Source organism: Poromitra crassiceps (assembly GCF_964638095.1).
Source record: "Poromitra crassiceps genome assembly, chromosome: 11".
Classification (NCBI taxonomy): Eukaryota; Metazoa; Chordata; class Actinopteri; order Beryciformes; family Melamphaidae; genus Poromitra; species Poromitra crassiceps.
The window spans coordinates 38916945-38936431 of record NC_139643.1 but is presented as its reverse complement, the minus strand read 5'-3'; the positions used below and the strand labels follow the sequence as shown (position 1 = coordinate 38936431).

Sequence of the window (19487 nt, the reverse complement as noted above, 5' to 3'; positions counted from 1 at the left end):
CAGGAATTGACAACTGACAAATGACAATGCCTAAGGCCAGCCATTGCCAAACTTTTTAAAGTCCTGAACCCCCTCAAATATCCCTGCTGTGCACCCCTCCAGGAGGTACTACAGAGTTTTTGTTGGCCTACCCCCAACTTAACCTTGAATACCCCTGGTGGTACATGTACCCCACTTTGGGAATAAGTGCCTCAGGCAGTATGAGGCTGATCACTGCACTGGTATGAAAGATATTACATTTTACATTGAAAACAAGTGCAATTATAAGCAAATGCCAAGCACCTTTGAGTACAACAGAACAGCAGTACTTGAAAATTTTGAAGAAAAATGATTGCACTAAAATGTCTGCAAAGCGGTTGCTGTGTGTCTGCATTCGTAAAGGTTGCTTTACATTGCATTACAGTAGTTTAGTAGTACAATCATGAAAATGCTGCCTGAATTTAAATGTACTATGTGGTTTTGGAGAAAAATTGAGTCAACACAGTTCTCATTTTCACCAACCCACGTATTTGAGGACCTGGGAAAATGAGAACTGTGTTGACTCAATCGTTCTGCAAAATAATAATAATAATAATAATAACAACAACATAGCTCCTTCAATTATAAAATAAGTGTAGGAACCCTGCATCAGGATGTGGACCGCTTAAATACATACATTTTTGTATGTATTATGAGGGGATAAATAGAGAAGGATGGCTTATAGCAGGCTGAGGATCCTGGGGGGAAAGTGTGTCAGAGGAAGCATTGTTATGAGGGATAGAGAGAGGATGAAAAAGCGAGAAGATGGGAATAGTATGCAGTAATGACATGGAGAAGAAAGGAAATGGAGGAGGGGAAATGTAAAGAAAGAGAGTGTCAGCTAGCTGTATGGAGAAGGAAGGGATGCTACAGAGCAAAAATGTATTAGTTTTGGTGTATAGCCAGCCCTCCATCCGCTGGCTTCTACGCCAAGAGAAGAAAAGGCAGAATAATCCCTCTGACGATTTATCTGCCTGGCTCTCATGGCTATATGCTATTTATAGCTTATTAAAGAGAAGAAGATGAAACTGTCCCCGCCTTTTCATCACCTCCGATACAAAACATGAAATAAATTACCCAATAAGCTTTCTGAGTCAAGGGATATCCAGAAAAACATGTTCAGAAAGAAAGAGAGGAAAAAGAGAAAGAAAGAAAGAAAGAAAGAAAGAAAGAAAGAAAGAAAGAAAGAAAGAAAGAAAGAAAGAAATAGTTTGTTGCTTTGTCAAAAAGGCACATTTGAGTTGAGCATTTGTGCTACAAGGTTAATACATAACGGGATAAAGGAATCAAAGCTCTGTTTGTTTCAAGGTAATTAATTAAAACCATCCGGATGTGTGAAGTCACATTCTGTTTGGTTCCGTGGATACGTCTGGACTTTCAGTGGGTGGAAGTAGTCAGTCCTTCAGCCAATCAGTGTCGGATCCAGTCAAATCCAAATTCACTTGGAAGAACGGTGAAAATGTCTTTTCCACCGAGAAACCGTTCATTGTGTCATTGAGTCTATTTCTACAATAACTGCACTTATGGCTATGTAAACTCGACGAACGCTGACGTTACTGCTCGAGCTGGAGAGCCACGGAGGCAGCCATTACCGTTTTGCCAGCGGCGTTCCCGATTGGCCGGTTACGATGTCAACCGCGAGGCAGGTCCCTGATTGGCCCGTCCACGTCGAGGATTCTGAAAACGCCCGCCCCGGGCCAGAGGCCAGACGGTCTCGCAGAACGAAACACAAATGTGAGTTCCCGTGAGCGGATGGCTAACCACTGCCAGGCTAATGACATGGCAAAGCGTGAATACAACGGGCGATGCAGAGGAACACTGGCACATCCTTAATGCTGAGGCATTAGTTCAGCGTAAAAAAGAGCCAAGTAATGCACAGAGATCTCCTCTGCCCTATATACAGCACAACCTACGTACCTCACAGCCAAGCACAGCACACTCACCCTTTTCACCATGTTGCTTAGAGCCGTTTGATCATCCAAGTATGCTTACTCAACATCTCCTCTTGATTAACTACTTCCAGAGTTCGCATAATGGGTGGCTGTGCAACGCTGAACTAAGCTAATAAAAAAAGGAGATGAGAAGAATTTGCAGTGAAGGGCAGCATGGAGTGAGAGGGAAGCTGGTGATGATACAGTACGTTGTGGGTGTGTTCACGGCTGACTCGCCTGATGTGAGGGTCGAGGGAGCGCAGAACATTGCGATGACAGGACTGCAGTCCCGAGACCCAACACCACACTGAGCATGGGCTGCTATGGGATTTTGACAGTATGATAATAACCTTAGGCAAAAAATACCACGGTTTCAGGGCATCGTGGTATTGTGCACCTCTAAAATGTGTTACTGTAAAGGCTCATGGGTAAAATAAATAAATGACTTTGAACAAAATGTATTTTATTTTTAAATAACATAACTTTAGAACATTTGGAACAATAGTAAATGATGTATGTTAATTTAACAGTACAGTACCTATGTTAGGGGTTATAGTATAATCTATAGGCTAGAAAATAAATGATTGTATTATTTTCTGAAGACTGGAGGGTGTGTGATGTGGTGTGCGATCTAACCATTTATGTTGCTCTGCAACCCGAGACAGCAATTCTGAAATTTCTCAAACGTGACACAAAATTGACGCTTTAACTCTGAAGGCAAACCGCCCACTTCCTGTCTCGTTCCTTGTTAACTCGAGGTAACTTGACAACTGCGACAGCACCGGGCCTATGGACAGCATGGTGGAAATTCAGCGACAGGCAGACAGCCGACAGCCGAGGCTGTTACAGTACAGCCAGCAGCTGCTGAGCAGTAAAGCTACTCGGTCCGACTCCCACGTGTCATTTTGCTGTCACGACGTGTCCTAAATGCAGCGTTTCACCATGCCGTGTAACGTTTCTGTCGGGGAAAAGTGTGTGTGTCTCGAGACTCCTGTAAGCTAGCCACCTGTAGCTAAGAGCTAGCAGCTAGCAGCGCTAGTAACCCAACAATGCCAGGCAAAAGCAGCTGATACCGTCGGAATGAGAATGGAATATTTCGGACCTGTGACTTTTTCAAACTGTTGTATACCTTGAAATGGAAAACCGGGGCATACAGTATGCCTACACCACACTATGGCTGCAATTCAAAACACAGACGGTGGAGACCCCCCCCCCCCCACACACACACACACACACACACACACACAAACCCATACAATACATCAAACCCAGCACTCCATTCTGCTGTATGTATCCTAGGGCGATTCAGTGATGGTAATTAACATGACAGGGCAGCGTGAACAAACAGAGGGGAGACATCCCCACAGGTCATTGTTTGGACACATGTGGATGCTAATGCCTATGTATCTCCGCTCCTGTTGATGTATGCATGTGCACCTACATGTATGAGACAGCGTGACCTCTGCATGCTAAACATGTATTTACATGTGCACCACAGCCTGCGATCAAGGCCTCCTGTCAGAAGATCACTTTCGCCCCTGATCCATATCATCTATGCAAACAGCGCACTAATTAGCCATGCTAAGACAAATTGCACGTTTTTTTTTCCCTGGTTCACCGACCGCGGCACCTTCGGTAATCCTCTGTTATCACACAGGTGGGGAGGATAGCGAGGCTAATAACGCTGTGATATTAGCAACGGCGCTCTGCGAGCAATAGAGCTAGGCAGCGCTAGTCGCTAATTCCATCCGCATGAGTCCCAGACCAGACTAATCCCTATTTTAATTATTTTTCCTCCATTCCCCAGTCCTCCCCCCCCCCACCCCCCACATCACTGTTCTCCAATCAGCCGATCTAATTAAAAAGCACGAAGGGTGGCGGGCAGCAATCATTCAGAAAAACACAGAAGGGGGTGGTGCTTAAGTGTCTGTGGTCAACATGTTGGTAGAAGGCTAAATGCTCCATTGACCTGTAGTTTTTTGGTTTGTGTGTGTGTGTGTGTGTCCCACTCATTTTACATTACATTTAAAGGGACGGTTCACCCAAATATGAACATTCTGTCATCATCTACTCCCCCTCAGTGTAGTTGAAACAAAGGCTTTGTCCATCTAACAGGGAGGTTGCCAGCACAACTCCATAGCAGCCTTCTCCAAAACAGCAGACTTGTGAGAGTTGTGCTGGCAAGCTTCCTGTGTGTTATATGGACTAACACATTTCACCTGTTCACCAGTAGATGATGACAGAGTTTCCATTCTTGGATGAACTGTTCCTTTAAGGCATTTCGCTGACACTTCACAGCAACGTCATGAACAGTAGATTGATTAAAACAATCGGATTATTCTCAGATTATAAACCACCAAAAACAAGGAATCAGGGCCAAGGCCTAAATGCCCATAAAACAATCATGTAAGACCAACGTGCTGGGAGGAGAAATAGAGTGAGAGCTCCAGAGAGAGAAGGAAGAGTCTGTGTTTCAGTCTCTCTCTCTATTTGCTTGTGTCTCAGTGTGTTTCAGTCTGTCTGCAGTCAAAGTGGGATTAAGAAAGATTGCACGGCAGATCGATATGATGCTGACATCTCTCTGGCACTCTCCAAAAAGCTCTACCACGCACAAACCCACTTACAGGAGGAGTATAATGGATCCCATAACCACTGTATCACTTTAGCTTGAACTTAGCCTGTTATGGAGCGATGTGAACCGGCCTCGCCGAGCCACAGAACCAGCCGTCTGAACTAAGCAGTGTTGAATCAAGACAGAGTCACTTCCTACCTCCATGGCCGCGACATGGGAGGCTCAAACTTCACTGTTTTCCATTTATGCGTTCAGCAGCGGCGGCTGAATCTAAGAGAAATCTTTAGAAACTAACGTTATATTATGTTGCCATGCTACAGATGCTTCATATCCAGGTCAATTCACACACCTGTGTGTAAAGCATAATATGCTTTACACACAGGTGTGTCAAGTCATTTCAAAGTTTCTTGTGTATATTATACACAAAAAACTTTGAAATGACTTGACAATGTCAGCACAATGCATAGTAGGTGTAGGAAGCACGGGGGATAGGGGAACATTGTACTGTAGGAGTACTATAGGAATACTATGATAGGAATACTATAGGAGTATTATAGGAATAGTAGATCCCTAATTGCCAAATACATTTTTAATCACAGCCGGGCGATGGAGAAATAGGACGTTGTAGGCTAATCATTGAATTTACGTCACTGTAACAGCGATCCTAAAGGCAGTATGGATTATACAAGACATGTATTGTAAATATCTGCCATCTGGCAAGCCGTGCTTGTTCTACAACACTATTGTTAGTACTGCTACAAGTGCTAACGTTACGTTAACCACTAGCTAGCAGCAGGCATTATCATCCGCTTCTCCTCACAAAAAGTGCTCCAGGCAGCACCTTTTCCCCTCCAAAAAGACGCTACGACAAACGCTATGTCAACACGCAGCCTTTAGGCGTGCTTCACCGCCGCTGCTACAACTCCATCCTAGGGGAACTTTTTCACATGGCCTGCTGTCACCCTCTGCCTCCCCGCGTTTATTGATGCGGTTGAGGAGAGTTTTTATGGAGGCACGGCGGCATGCGGGCTGTAATTGCCGGGCGAGGCACGTTCTCCAGAGTTCATCAAGGTTCCTCTGTAAATATTCAGGTTGGCCCGGTGTCACCTCATAGCGCAAAACAGACAGCCGCTGTCTGATGAATGGCAAGAGGAGGGGTTTCAGAGCCAACGTGAAGTGAATTCAGAACCACGTGAACTCACACTCATACACATATCTAGAGGCACACATACACCTGTCCTCAGGTACATTAAGATAATTACACTCAAACCAGCTTGCACGTCCTTGCTTTACCTCACCCCGCAGGCTACCTCCCTTTTTTCTCTACTGATCTCCCCCTTTCTTCTTCCCTCACCAGAGTAAATGTGAGTTTGTTTTCTGGGCCCGGAATATTTGATGAAAAATCATGTCTGTGCGAAGCGTCCAGAGGGAGACCCCCCACTGTGTGAGTTGCAGAGTGTCTTGCAGACAGCCTCCATGTCCTCTGTATCAATGGTCTAAATGTTCCCAGGAGTCCGGAGCGAGTCAGACATTACGTAAGGGTGATGCAGGGAGACACTGCTGTTAAGACATCTGACCAGAGTGCTTGGCTCTGTCCCACTGCAAAACTGTGCATCTTAACAAGTCCTTTAGTGTCTGTGGGTGGGAAGCCGGTGGGGTATGAGTGCTGGTCGCCACACTAGCGCCTCCTTTGGTCGTTCAGGGGCAGAGGGGAACTGCTGTGATCCTCCCACGTGCTACGTCCTGCTGGTGAAACTCCTCGCTGTCAGGTGAAAGGAAGCGGCTGGCGACTGCACATGTATTCGAGGAAGCATGTGCTACTCTACGGCTCCCCCCAGATCGTCAGGGAGGGTGGAGCAACGACCTCACAGTTTCACTAGTTGTTTTACTCCTCTAGTCTAGCTGATTCGCATTGGGTAGAAGAGGAGTGATCTCTGCCCAATGGCTTATTTTTCCACTGAAATTACTTGGCTATGAGGTGTGTGTGTGTGTGTGCGCGTGCGTGTGCGTGTGTGTGTGTGTGTGTGTGTGTGTGTGTGTGTGTGTGTGTGTGTGCCTTTGTTTGCTGTACAGTATGTATGCATGGTTCTGAGAGTGAAGGGAGAGGGAGAAAGAAAGAGGATGTCACGGTCGAGCAGTGACCCAGATCAGACAGTGACATCTCCGTCCACTCGGGGGACGTTCAGGAACAAGATGTTCCGCTGTTGCTGCAGCGCGGCCACACTGCAAACATCGATCCTAAAAAAGTCATTTAGTCTTGCATTGAGTCATCTTATTGTGAAAAATGGGTGAAAATATCTGCCAGTCGGGGTACAATAGCCTCCCTTGTTTCCACTGCGAATCAACTTGTCCCAAGGATTGTCTTGCACCAAGAGATCTCGAGGACAAGTCGAGTCTCGAGTCCTCAGTGTCCCCGAGTCCGACTCACAAAAGAAGAGTCCCCATTACCCGAGTCCGAGTCCGGAGTTACTGAACGTGAGCGTGAATCCGCATGTAGGTGGAACACACATGTCTGCCTTTGCACGATATTATTGAATAATGTCACAGTATTACATAATATAGCTAGCAATATTGTATGCCAAATTATTAGGGCCTATTACAAAAAGCAAAAAGTTTTCATCAATTAACAAGTCCAAGTCCTCATCCTGTGCAACTTCAGAGTCTGAAGAATGCTTCCAGTCCAAGTGTGAGTCATCAGTGCTCAAGTCCAAGTCGAGTCACGAGTCCTGAAAATGAGTACAGGACTCGTGTGCTACAACACAGTCACAGTACCACAGTGTGCTACAACACAGTAACAGTACCACAGTGTGGAGAGATGTCATAAAACAATTATTGTTTTTGATGACCAGTTTTGAAACAGGTGAAACGGCACTGCAAACAAGTGCAATTATTACCTCGTTGGCTGATTTTATCCGATACTCAATACTGTACTCGGACATTTACTGTAATGCAACAGTCTGGCCAAACACACACACACACACACACACACAGACACACAGACACACACGGCAACTCCTCTCCAGCTGCTTTTACAATCTCATTAGCGTACGCGGTGTCCTCTACAGTAGACCACAGAGTGCAATGCGCTTTTGGCCAATTGATTTTGTATGTTGCTCTCCTCCTCCTTAGCCTCCCCCCCGCCCCACCCCGCACTTCCGCTCTCTCTTGGCTAATTACTGTGATTGATTAATCGACTGGCGTGATGTCTCTCACGGTCCTGCGAATCTTAGCGTGTCGCCCCCAATCACGCCCTCAAAGGAAGACGGCGCGAGGTCAAGGTTAAAGCTACAGAAATGTGGCGGGAGAAAAACGGCTTTGTCGACCAAGCGGGGCGCCGGGCGTCAATTTCAAAATGGCCACCGTTCGCTATTGATCCCTAACAAAAAAAACTGAGCTGACCTTCTCTCTGTTAGCGGTTGACCCAGGAAGTGAATGTCAGGATCAAAGCGAGTTGTAGGATGTGCGTTAGTGGAAGCTGTAGACTCAACTCGAGCATGTAAATATGGTTGTTTTTCACGGGAGTGATCGACGATAAAAGAGACAAGGAGGGAAAGATCAACGGCACTATTGATTGAAATGGATGGCTATGCTGATCCTTGGACCTATTTGCTGGTCCACAGCTCTGCTCTGAATCTTATCAAAGCTGCTCAAAGCAGTCATTATCAAATAACACGTATGGAAGACCGAGGAGCCTGTTCAGCACAGGGGATAAAATGTTACAACTATCCCCTGTGGTCCCGGCGTGGTCTATTGTGATGCAGTTAAGGGGAGAATTGGGAGTTTTATGGTTTATAGATCAGGAGAAAATGGATGAAACACAGGTATGATTTATAGGTGTGATTTAGTTTTCATTGTCATAAATCTCTCATAGCCACCGAGAGATATCGTTTCAAAATCACAGTTCTCCCACGGGGAAATGATGGCATTATCAGTGTTTACCTTTTGCTCCAATGAAGTGCAGCGTCTCACAAAGAGCATACAGTACAAGCCAATTGCAGGCCCTCATACGTCTCTAGATACAGATCATAGGCGTTTAGTGCATCTGTGGGACTGTTAAAAGCGACATATTGGATCCCAACAGTGCAGTGCTTGGTAAACACAGCTAGAGAGGCATACCGAGTCGGGGCACGCTGATCTGGCCCATTACCTCTAACCTCTGTGCGTTCCGTTTGGTACCGTTGGGACGGGGGGGGGTGAAGTAACACATGGCTAGACACATGCTTACACAGACACATTGCTGCTAGCCAGGCCGTTTGCCTCAAGGGAGGCACTTTATAGGCTAGACTAAATATTGCCTGGTAAAACGCTGCATCTGCTGTTTATGACACAGATAATCAATGACAGTCAATGATACACAATGATCAAGTGCGGCGCGCCTTCGCTAATTCATTCGCCGTGACGTAGATTTGACAAGAGGAGCGAAATTGAAATAAGCCGCGCATTGAGGAGAATATAAACCAGGCTGTATATGGTTGATAGAAGATAGCAGAAAGCCTTGGACCCCTTTTCGCTAGCCTCGCTCTCTCTCCACTCCAGAGCCCCTCTCATCTCTGTCTCTATCTCTTAGCCTGAGCGATGTGACAGAGGGAGGAAAAAGTGTGGAGTGCCGGGGTGAGCCAATCTGCAGCGCGGCGCCAGGTGTTGGAGATAATGTTCCGTTGGAGCATTTCTCCGTGGGCGGCGCAAAGTTCATCGCCGCTGAAGTTTTGATCGATGGCGCATTACAGATTGAGTTCTCAACCAAGAGCTGCTGTTAATAAATCCTGACTCAGACGTATAGAGACTTTGGGGGGCTACGGGGGGGAGACGGGCAAAGACAGCTATCGATCTGCTGCTGGTCAGGCCCGGGCCCGATACACCAAAATAGGTTCTGGATGCATAAAGCTGACAGTGCGAAATGAAAGCAAAGTGAAGGCCGGGAAAGAAATAACTGAAAAGAGAGAATAGGATTGACGACATGTTGATGTTTGACATGTTGAACTTTCAGGCAGATTAAAAATGAATCGCTACAGAACAGCATAGAATGCCAGCATGTTACAGATCAGCATGGATTAGGTGAAAGCTGCCTCCAATCCTCCAATCCTGCCTCCAATCCAATTCCATTGCTATGCCTCATTAAAACACAACACAATGCCATCTCAACTCCATCACTAAACCCAGAAGTCATCTCAACTCCATCACTAAACCCAGAGGCCATCTCAACTCCATCACTAAACCCAGAAGTCATCTCAACTCCATCACTAAACCCAGAGGCCATCTCAACTCCATCACTAAACCCAGAGGCCATCTCAACTCCATCACTAAACTCAGAGGTCATCTCAACTCCATCACTAAACTCAGAGGTCATCTCAACTCCATCACTAAACCCAGAGGTCATCTCAACTCCATCACTAAACTCAGAGGTCATCTCAACTCCATCACTAAACCCAGAGGTCATCTCAAGTCTAGTGGAAAATTAGCAGACATAATGAAGCTCTACCTTCCATAGAATTATGTTTCCACTCTGAAAACAACAACAACAACACACCAACAAGGACTAAAAAGCACAATATTTCTACAATGAGTGTTGCATATCACTTTTTTTCAAATGGTGGAAACAGCCTCTTGATCTATATGACTTTCTTACTGTGGTCCAACTCCCACGACTTCAAAAGCGAACACTTCAGAATTATTATGATGTCTGCACTTTTCACCTTTTAAGAAGCAGGAAAGGCTGCAGGCCTGAAACTCATCTGCAGGGTGGAGAATGGTGGGATGCGAGGAGAGAGAGAGAGAGAGGCAGAGAGAGAGAGACAGAGAGAGAGAAGCAGCAGGATAGGACAATGCGATATGCGCTTGGTATAACCCACTCACAGCAGGATACAAGGTTTTTCTTTTTTGGTATTGTCTTTGATGTGATGATCCTTGACGTGCGTCAGGCTTTCATTACCATCTCTCACATCAGCCATGAGCCATTTCCGTCTCAGCCAATGTTGATCTCTGTGTGATAATAGTCTCTGTGTGAGCTTTCTCCATCGTAAAGTTTAGACAAGTATCGTTTATGAGTTCTTAAATATGCACACACCATCCCCGTTGCACTAGACACGCAAAGTTGTGGGAATACACGAGCCAACTATGAACGCAAGACAACCGTGAATGAAGTTTGTAGACGTACAAATCAAAAAATCTAAAGTGTATCGTCTGGCATGCACAGCAGTACTGCGTCAATACCTTTGGCCCGATCCGAAAACACTACTGAATGCAATGCATGCCATTCATTGTGCTCAATTTACTTTTGTGGATGATTGGTTTTATGGTGAGAGAGCCACTTACAGTAAATGCCTATAGAATGCTGGATTTTCAATAGACAATCAAACCCAACTAGAGAGAGCAAGAGAGAGAGCGCACCACCACCACAGTCAGACCCTCCTAGACGTGACCAGACTAGCGATGCTGTGGTGAATTACCAGTAAAGCAGCTCCGCAGCCAAAAGCTTCACTTTGCTTCCCCAGTCTGTTCTGAGAAACAGGACGACACACGAGAAGTGGACAAAGAATATATTCAGCATGAAAAGAGACTATGCATCCACTCACGCATCACACAGTCTACACAACACCTTCCCTTATGCATCCACTCACCCATCACACAGTCTACACAACACCTTCCCTTCATCATCCACTCACCCATCACACAGTCTACACAACACCTTCCCTTATGCATCCACTCACCCATCACACAGTCTACACAACACCTTCCCTTCATCATCCACTCACCCATCACACAGTCTACACAACACCTTCCCTTATGCATCCACTCACCCATCACACAGTCTACACAACACCGTCCCTTCATCATCCACTCACCCATCACACAGTCTACACAACACCTTCCCTTATGCATCCACTCACCCATCACACAGTCTACACAACACCTTCCCTCCACTCACGCATCACACAGTCTACACAACACCTTCCCTTCATCATCCACTCACCCATCACACAGTCTACACAACACCTTCCCTCCACTCACGCATCACACAGTCTACACAACACCTTCCCTTCATCATCCACTCACGCATCACACAGTCTACACAACACCTTCCCTTCACTCACCCATCACACAGTCTACACAACACCTTCCCTTATGCATCCACTCACGCATCACACAGTCTACACAACACCTTCCCTTCAAATTCTATTGAACCAGATTCCTAAAACAATAATCTGCTTGCACCTATAACGAATGTTGTTTTCAAGCAGGGGAGTTTGGAGATCACAAGCAGGCAATTAGCTATGATTGTGCTGCCAGGCAAACAATGGTCAGGTGCATACTGTACAATCACTCAGTGCCGCTACACACTGACTGTTTTATTGCAGGAAATACCTGAGACGGGACCATGTGACTGGCAGCCAATAGCTCCACATGATGGATGTTGCTGTTGAATCCTGCTGGGAGAGAGTATGAGACAAGTACACTCTGTTACCCCCCGTGGTGAACAGCGGGTGGCGCGCACACGCAGACCGACAGACCGACCGACATACTGTACCAACCGATAGACCGACCAACAGACAGACAAGCATGAATGCACACATGCATGCTCGAATGGACGCACAATGCATACACACAGATGTTACCGTGCAGCTATGTCAGACGTTGGGCGTCAGTCATAAGCAGTCATTGGTTAGTTTAACTGTCAGTCATAGTTGCTATTTTGTGCGGATTCAAGATTCAAGTTTATTGAGTGTCCCAGAAGGGCAAATTGGTTTGCAGCGAGCGTAAAAAAACACAGAGACATAGGGATGATGATGATTAAATGATTAAAACAAAACATAAAAACAAACACAAAGCAGCAGTTTAAAAATGCACAACAGTTCAAAGTGCAAGTAAAAATAAAGTAAAACAGATACAAAGTGCAAGTAAACAGGCACAAATAGTTTAAAGTGCACATCAGTGCAAAGTGCAAGTAGATGCTAGAGTGAGGCTAAGAAATTGCCCTGACAGACTCTCAGCACAACACATTTCAAGATGGAGGAAGGTTATTGGCGTGTGTCATGCGTTTGGATTTTTGATGGGCTGGCATGGCTTACAGAGCGAGCCAGATGCCATTGTGCTAGCAGGCTTGGCTGCAAGCGAGGGGGTACGAGGAGCTGCGGGAGCTCCATAAGAGCGCATGGAAGAAGGTTTGTTAGCCGGACTAAGTTGATCATGCGGCAGCAAGATTAAATGTTGGACTCTGAGAACATACTAAAGGACCAAAGTAACGTCAGATGTTTCACATGTGAATGTATGTAGCTGCTTCTCTATCGGTTGTTTCAGCGATCTTTGGCATGTTGGGGACCAACCCGACACAACAGACGATTGGATTCACCGAGGCCCACAGGGCCCTGTGGGGGTCGTGACAGGTCAGACCGGGCTGGCACGTGACTGGGGGACACCGAGAGATGGCGTGGACCAACCCAGAGTCCAGTACAAGCTGGAGCTGTGCTACTTCAAGATAGGGCTTGCCTTCTCTGCTAGCCACGGCCATGTTGATGCTAATGATTAGCCCAAAACACTCGTTCACATCATGTTATGGTATGATGATGAATGGAATGATAGACCCTAGACAAAAACCAGAGCCAGAATAGTTATAGTAGTACACCCAAAACATCAAGCTAACTGTGCTGTGACAGACAAATACACAAATCTGGCTATGGATCATCTGAGGCAGATATGAGTGGATGTGAGCTACAGTAAATCCCAGCTCAAATTCTCATGAGCTCGAGGATCAAGAACTTTACTGATCCCTTTGAAATCACAAAAAAACTAAAGTTGAGGCATTTATCTCCACAGGAATGAAACAAACTCATATTGCTGCAACTCCCATGGGCAACCAGGGAAAACAGCTCCCGGACTTAAAAGGCTGTTTGGAAGACCTACTTCTCTCGCTCTCAGGTGAGTCCACCTAACAACCAATCAATATCTATCCAGTGTTCTGTACGTTTCTCCAACACATCTACCTCACTGTCTTTCTCTCTCTACATCTCTCTCTGTCTCTTCCCAGGCAGGGACAAGCTGACATTATATCAGCATTGCAGGGATAAGCCATATGCTTTGCTAAATGTCAGTGTCTCGAGGCTGTGAGGTACTGGGTTAAAAGCCAGAGGAAAGAGGAGAGAGGGCTAGCTACTGGGATCACAGCTTGATAGGCTCTCAGATCTCCTAACAGAAGGAAATAAGATCCATTTACCCAGGGAGGTTTGCTTTGTTTGGCGATGGATGAATGAAATTAAATTAAATGAAATTAAATACCCCCATGGGAGAGGTTGCAAAAGTTAGCAGAATGTAAAAATGAATAAATAAGTTTGTTTGGCAACACTTTCTGTAAAATATTGTGATGATGACTGAACTGTGATGTAACATTTTTTGAACAGATGGTATTTTTTTTTCTTTTTCTTTTCTTGTAGAACCAAGGGAATAATGTGAATTATTTGCTAGACAGAGCTTTCAACTGCAGATCCGATTTAAACACCTCAATATACTTTCTACTTACAGTATCCGAGGTGCTGTGGGACGTGCTTTGAACATCTCAAGGGGAGCACGGCTCGTAGATGAAAACGCATTACGGCACTTTGCAAAACAATCGAGCGCCAAAGAAAATGACGAGTCAAATACGCTGTGCGTTCCACTTAGTAGCAACCGGGCGAATGAGCGCATCCGGCAATTGGCGAGCGTCAGCCGTTATTTACATTGCCTCAGAGTGGATGGTGATGGGGGGGAAATCGATGTGGATGCAAACAGTGTAATGGCAGAATAATGTGTTCCCCTGGGCAAGCCGCACCGACACGTCCTGTCAGGGTAATGCCGAGAGGAAGGAGGATTCCGTTTTTACCACCCCTTCCTGCTGCCATATGCAATCACAACACACATCTCAGCTTGTCAAGCCTTCGAGTCTTCAAGGCTGTCTGCCTTTTCACAATGCAAACGCAGCAGGGACGCCAAACAAAGCGCCAGTCGCTATGGCTAACAGCAAGTAAGCATCCATCCATACATCCAAAAGGCTGGGATTGATGGTGATTGACACACACACTCACACATCAAGAGCACAGGTAACATGCAAACTTGACCTGCTGTCCTTTGAGCCTGTGTGGATCAATACAGGAAGCAGAGTTTTGACCCTGATCTTTGCCCGCTCTTCCCCTATTGGACCAGCCGACCTGTTCGTCAGGTGTCAATCTATATCGATCCTCGGAGAGCTCCACGTGGTTAGGATAATGTAGCCAGTGTGATAGCTCATTGTGTCAACAACACTGTACACACACATTCAATGCAAACAACTGACAAAAGTGCACTTTTATCCATGCCATGGGGTCTGACCACAAGTATTAATCAATTTCAATCTTCACGCTTCAGTTGAAAGGAGACATGACTTTTTAAAGCCATGAAAAAAACATTCTATATACGCAGGAATGCATCCAGGTATATACACTGTATGCATTCCTGATGGAGGGTGATGCATACTACTGTATACTTCCTTGTACAGTCAACGTCATGAGAGAAGAGACCCGGGTTCAATTCCCGGCAGCGGTCCTGGTTGCTGCACTAGCGCTTCCTCTGGTCGGTCGGGGCACCTGTTCGGAGGGGGGGGGTGAAGGGGGGGGGGGTGTTGAGTGGGGCTTGCTTTGATCATAAAATGCCAGTTAACTTAACCCCATTCCATATACCTGAAATGGGCAGTCTTGATGCCTTCCATACTCACTTCAAACTCAACAGTAATTGATTCTTGCATGAAAATCACAGCACAGTCCAATTATCTGGTGTGTGTTGAGTGAGTGAGTGAGAGTGTGAGTGTGTGTGTGTGTGTGTGTGTGTGTGTGTGTGTGTGTGTGTGTGTGTGTGTGTGTGTGTGTGTGTGTGTGTGTGTGTGTGTGTGTGTGTGTGAGAGTGAGTGAGAGAGAGAGAGACGTTGGTGAGTAGATCACTGAGCCATACAGTACACTGAGCCATACAGTATGTGCTGCAGTATGTGCTGGACACCATCATAGCGCTCCACCTGACCTCCCTAATTGGCCTCCAGCTGGGAGGCCTTCATCCTTCCACCCATTTCTCCACCTCCTCCTCCCTCAGCCCCGCCCTCCTCTGGTGTTCCGTGCTCCTTTCTGTTTGACCCTGTCGCTCCCTTCTTCCTCTGGCCCTTATGTCATCTCCTCCTCCCTACAGCCCCTCCTACCTTCATAGCACCATTACAGTACATATTCCTCCTTCCAGTGTTCTTCCCCAATGCCTATTACTGCACATGTCATCTTTAAGAAGAAGGAGCCTTTCAGAGGGCACCATAAGCAGATTAGAGATGATCTTGATCTCACTATGAAACCTTAGATGAGACCAAGTCTTACTTTGATGCCTTAGCTGCTTAGCTCAGTCCAAAGTGATTCAATTGGCAACTGGATGTTTATATTTTGTTATGACTTTTTCCGTTTTGGGGCAACCTGGGCAGCTCTTCCAAAGGCAACGCTAACGCGGCTAAAACCACGAGCCAGAATGACTGGAAAAATGGAGCAATAGCAGCAAGCCAGCATGCCTGCAGCATGTCCCTCTCCCCTGCAATGTGCATGATGGACTGTGACACACACCGTGGATCGCTCGTCAATAGCCTTCTTCCCTCCTCCTCTTCCCGCTGTCCCCCCTCACTCTCTAAGACAGGGCAGCCATGCCGCAGGTGCAGCGCCACAGGCAAAAATCAGCACAGAGATGACAGACTCTCTGGACGACCACCTGGGAGCCAATCAGAGTCTGTGCCAACAAGTTGATGACACTTTAAAATGTGCAAAGGAAGCATAGCTGGGCTGAGGGGAGGGAGGGCCCACTCCCACTTGGCCGAGCGAGACTCAGACTTTTTTGCTTCACCGTCCCCACCTTTATCTGACTACAACATTTTGCTTAGAAAATGGCAAGAGAAAACTACTGTATAGCACTATGATGATATGAATGAATGATAATCCACCTTTTGAAGAACATTTACAAAATGGAGTGAAAGAGCTCCAAGTAGTGCCTCCTGTCCTCCTAAGCAGATTTATTTTAACATTTCATTCATTTTCATGATTTATTCTAACATTTTTACATTTTCACCTCAAGTACCCCCTGTAGTACCTCCACGTACCCCTAGCTACGTATACCCAGTTTGGGAACCACTGTATAGAATGAAGGAAACTCTGTCTGTCCGAATCCATTTATTTCCGCAACGAGTTGGCCGACCGATCTGAAACTGCACATGTGCATTAGGCATTGGAATAGGCAGGAAGTGACAAAGCTGTTTTTTCCATTTTTCCATAATTTAAGCTTATGAGCATTTTCCCTGCATTTCTGATGACTAGGGTATCGGCCCCGAAGTCGCCGCACAGCCTCGCCCGCAGCTCGGCTACTGCGTGGCCTCAGCATCTCTAGTGGCATGCACAGAGCACAATCGTCACCTGCAGCGCACAATTGCTGACAAGACATTACTGTCACTGATGATACATCACTGATGATGTCACACTGCATATGCCATGACATCTTCAGTGCCTATGACATGTCATAAGATAATTTTGGTCAATAATGATGTTACTGACAGTGACATCACTGATGATGTCATACACATTGTGACATCAACAGTGGCACAAACATTTCAACATAGACAAAGCCTTCTTCTTCTTTGGTGTTTTATGGCAGTTGGCATCCTTTATGTTGCATTACTGCCTGCTTCTGGATTCATCCATCCACAGACAAAGCCCACTTACTCCCTTTTATAATAAAAAACGATATCATCACTGATGACGTCATCACTGACGACATCGCTCATAATTATTCATAATAAAAGTCCAACACTTCACACAGCCCTTCAGAATGGGCATTGGCACCGGCAGGGACTGATGAAGCTGATTTATTAATGTCCTCACATTTTAGCTGTATGAGCATTTTTGGTAAGTCTGTGCAGAGTTCTGCCACGCTCTTCCATCAGATCGCAGGTGCTTTGTCCCCTCTGCTATGGAGGTATTGAACAAACTGCCACACTGAATGTTACATGGATGTGTGTTATATGTGTATTTATGTGAGGCCTGCAAAGCTATTCAAACAAATGTCCCTTTGAGGGACATTACAGTATTGTATTGTAGTGTAATCAAGCTTACTAATGACTTCCTGAGCTGAGAGAGCTGTCAGAGAGAGGAGGAGGCTGCCACAGATGGTGAGAGACCCACTCTGACGCCAGGATATACCTCTTCATCATTAGTGTGTGTGTGTGTGTGTGTGTGTGTGTTTGTTTGTGTGATTGAGTGATTGAGGGAATGACAGAGTGTGTGTGGCCAAGATTGACTCTCCAGAGTATACTTTAGAATCATACAAAGCATGATACATAGTACCAGGGAAAGCAGCAATGGATTGCTTATGAAAGTATGTTTTGAATTCATTGATCTGCTTTAAAGTTGCACGTGGCTAGATTCCATAGTTGACATAGAGTTGACATAGATCAGTTGAAAAATGAGTAAAAATATACAGTTAAAGGCTTTAATTTAATTTCTCTGAAGCACGCAGTTAAACAGACAACAGTCATGGTTGAACAACATGTTTGTAGCTAGATTGTAAAGCCAAAAGGTAATAAACAAGTAGCCAACAGGCCAAATGCAATAGCAAACATCAAACGGACGTAGCACTATGCAGACAAAAAATACAATCAAATTAGCATCAAAAGTACATTCATCATTGCAATTGAGCTACAAAAGTTTAAACCGACAATCATAAATAACAATTCTGCATGAGAAGGTTACCCCCCCACCCCCCCCAGTCTCACCAAATGACCTCTGAGATCCATGAAGGCTTGAGCTCGATTTGAGACTGATGGACTAGCACCTTCATCTTTTACTCTGTCGGTCTGAAAGAAGCCAGGGAAACAGAGCCGGGGAGACCCAGGAGAGAAATATTTGATCCCATGACAGTGAGAGCACACCTGTTGCTCCAGAGGCTGGGGATTTAACCACTCTACTGTTTGCTCACTCTGTAAGAGGTGATCTTTATCCTCCTCAGGCTGCTCACTCTGTAAGAGGTGATCTTTATCCTCCTCTGACTGCTGCAGTTGTCACTCATTTAGTTTGGTCACTTTACTGATGTGTTTCCAAGGTCCTGCTGCAGTAGCTTGTGTGAGGGCTTTTGCCACGGCAGTGGCCGAACATAACTACTAATTCCATAGCAACTAACTACAGTAAATAACCAAAGTCTAATTTTCAACACCAAGCCCAACAGAGATTGAACAAAAAACAATGTCTAAATGCACAAAGTAATATAGCGCTACACTGAACAACCTCAGTGCCACTGCCCAACAGAGACCCTTTTCCTTTGGCTGGATTCCCACCGCTGAATCACTCCCGTCTTGTTTAGCTATGCCCCAGAGACACCTGGGACACCTGAGTCTCTTCCCCAGACACAGTGACCTGTCTGTCTGCCTGGCTCCCATCCACGGGACCTGCCCCACAGTCTGCCAAACTGCCTGTGGGCAGGCTGCTCACTAGTGGACTCCCGTCCCCTCCCTGTACCCGGCTCATCCCCCCCCACCCAGGCAAAGTGTCTGTGGGCTGGCTACTCACCACTGCGAGGAGCCCTCGGTGCCGCTGACCTCCAGCAGGTCGTAGTCGTCCTCTAGCTGGAAGTCGGAGAAGACCAGAGCGATGGTGTCGCCGGGCTCGGCCAGCACCGTCCAGGTGCAGTCGGCGTTGTTGTGGTACTCCCCGGGGTAGTTAGGGCTGGTGATCACCCCGCTCTGGCCCCGCAGCGTGCCCCCACAGCCATCATCCGCTACGAGGAGGGAGAACAGCGGAAGTGTTGGTAGACAGATACTGTAATTGCAGCCATGTAGTAAAGAGAGACACAGACATACATACAGTATAAGCAGAATTAAGAGTCCTATGAAAGTGCCATTTGCAAGACATTGAATGCAGCTATCTGCTCATACACTGTGAGCTGCACTGGATAAGAGCAAC

General features: G+C 46.1%; 1 protein-coding gene across 1 annotated transcript in view; it reads right to left on the bottom strand.

Annotated features, from left to right (window-relative positions):
• The window catches only part of csmd2 (CUB and Sushi multiple domains 2), a gene marked incomplete at both ends in the record, with an annotated part of 345949 nt that overhangs the window by 216668 nt on the left and 109794 nt on the right, over positions 1–19487 (bottom strand). The window contains one exon of the mRNA XM_083645747.1: positions 19095–19302. Coding sequence (XP_083501873.1) covers positions 19095–19302 — 208 coding nt within the window. The remainder of the gene's footprint in view (positions 1–19094; positions 19303–19487) is intronic.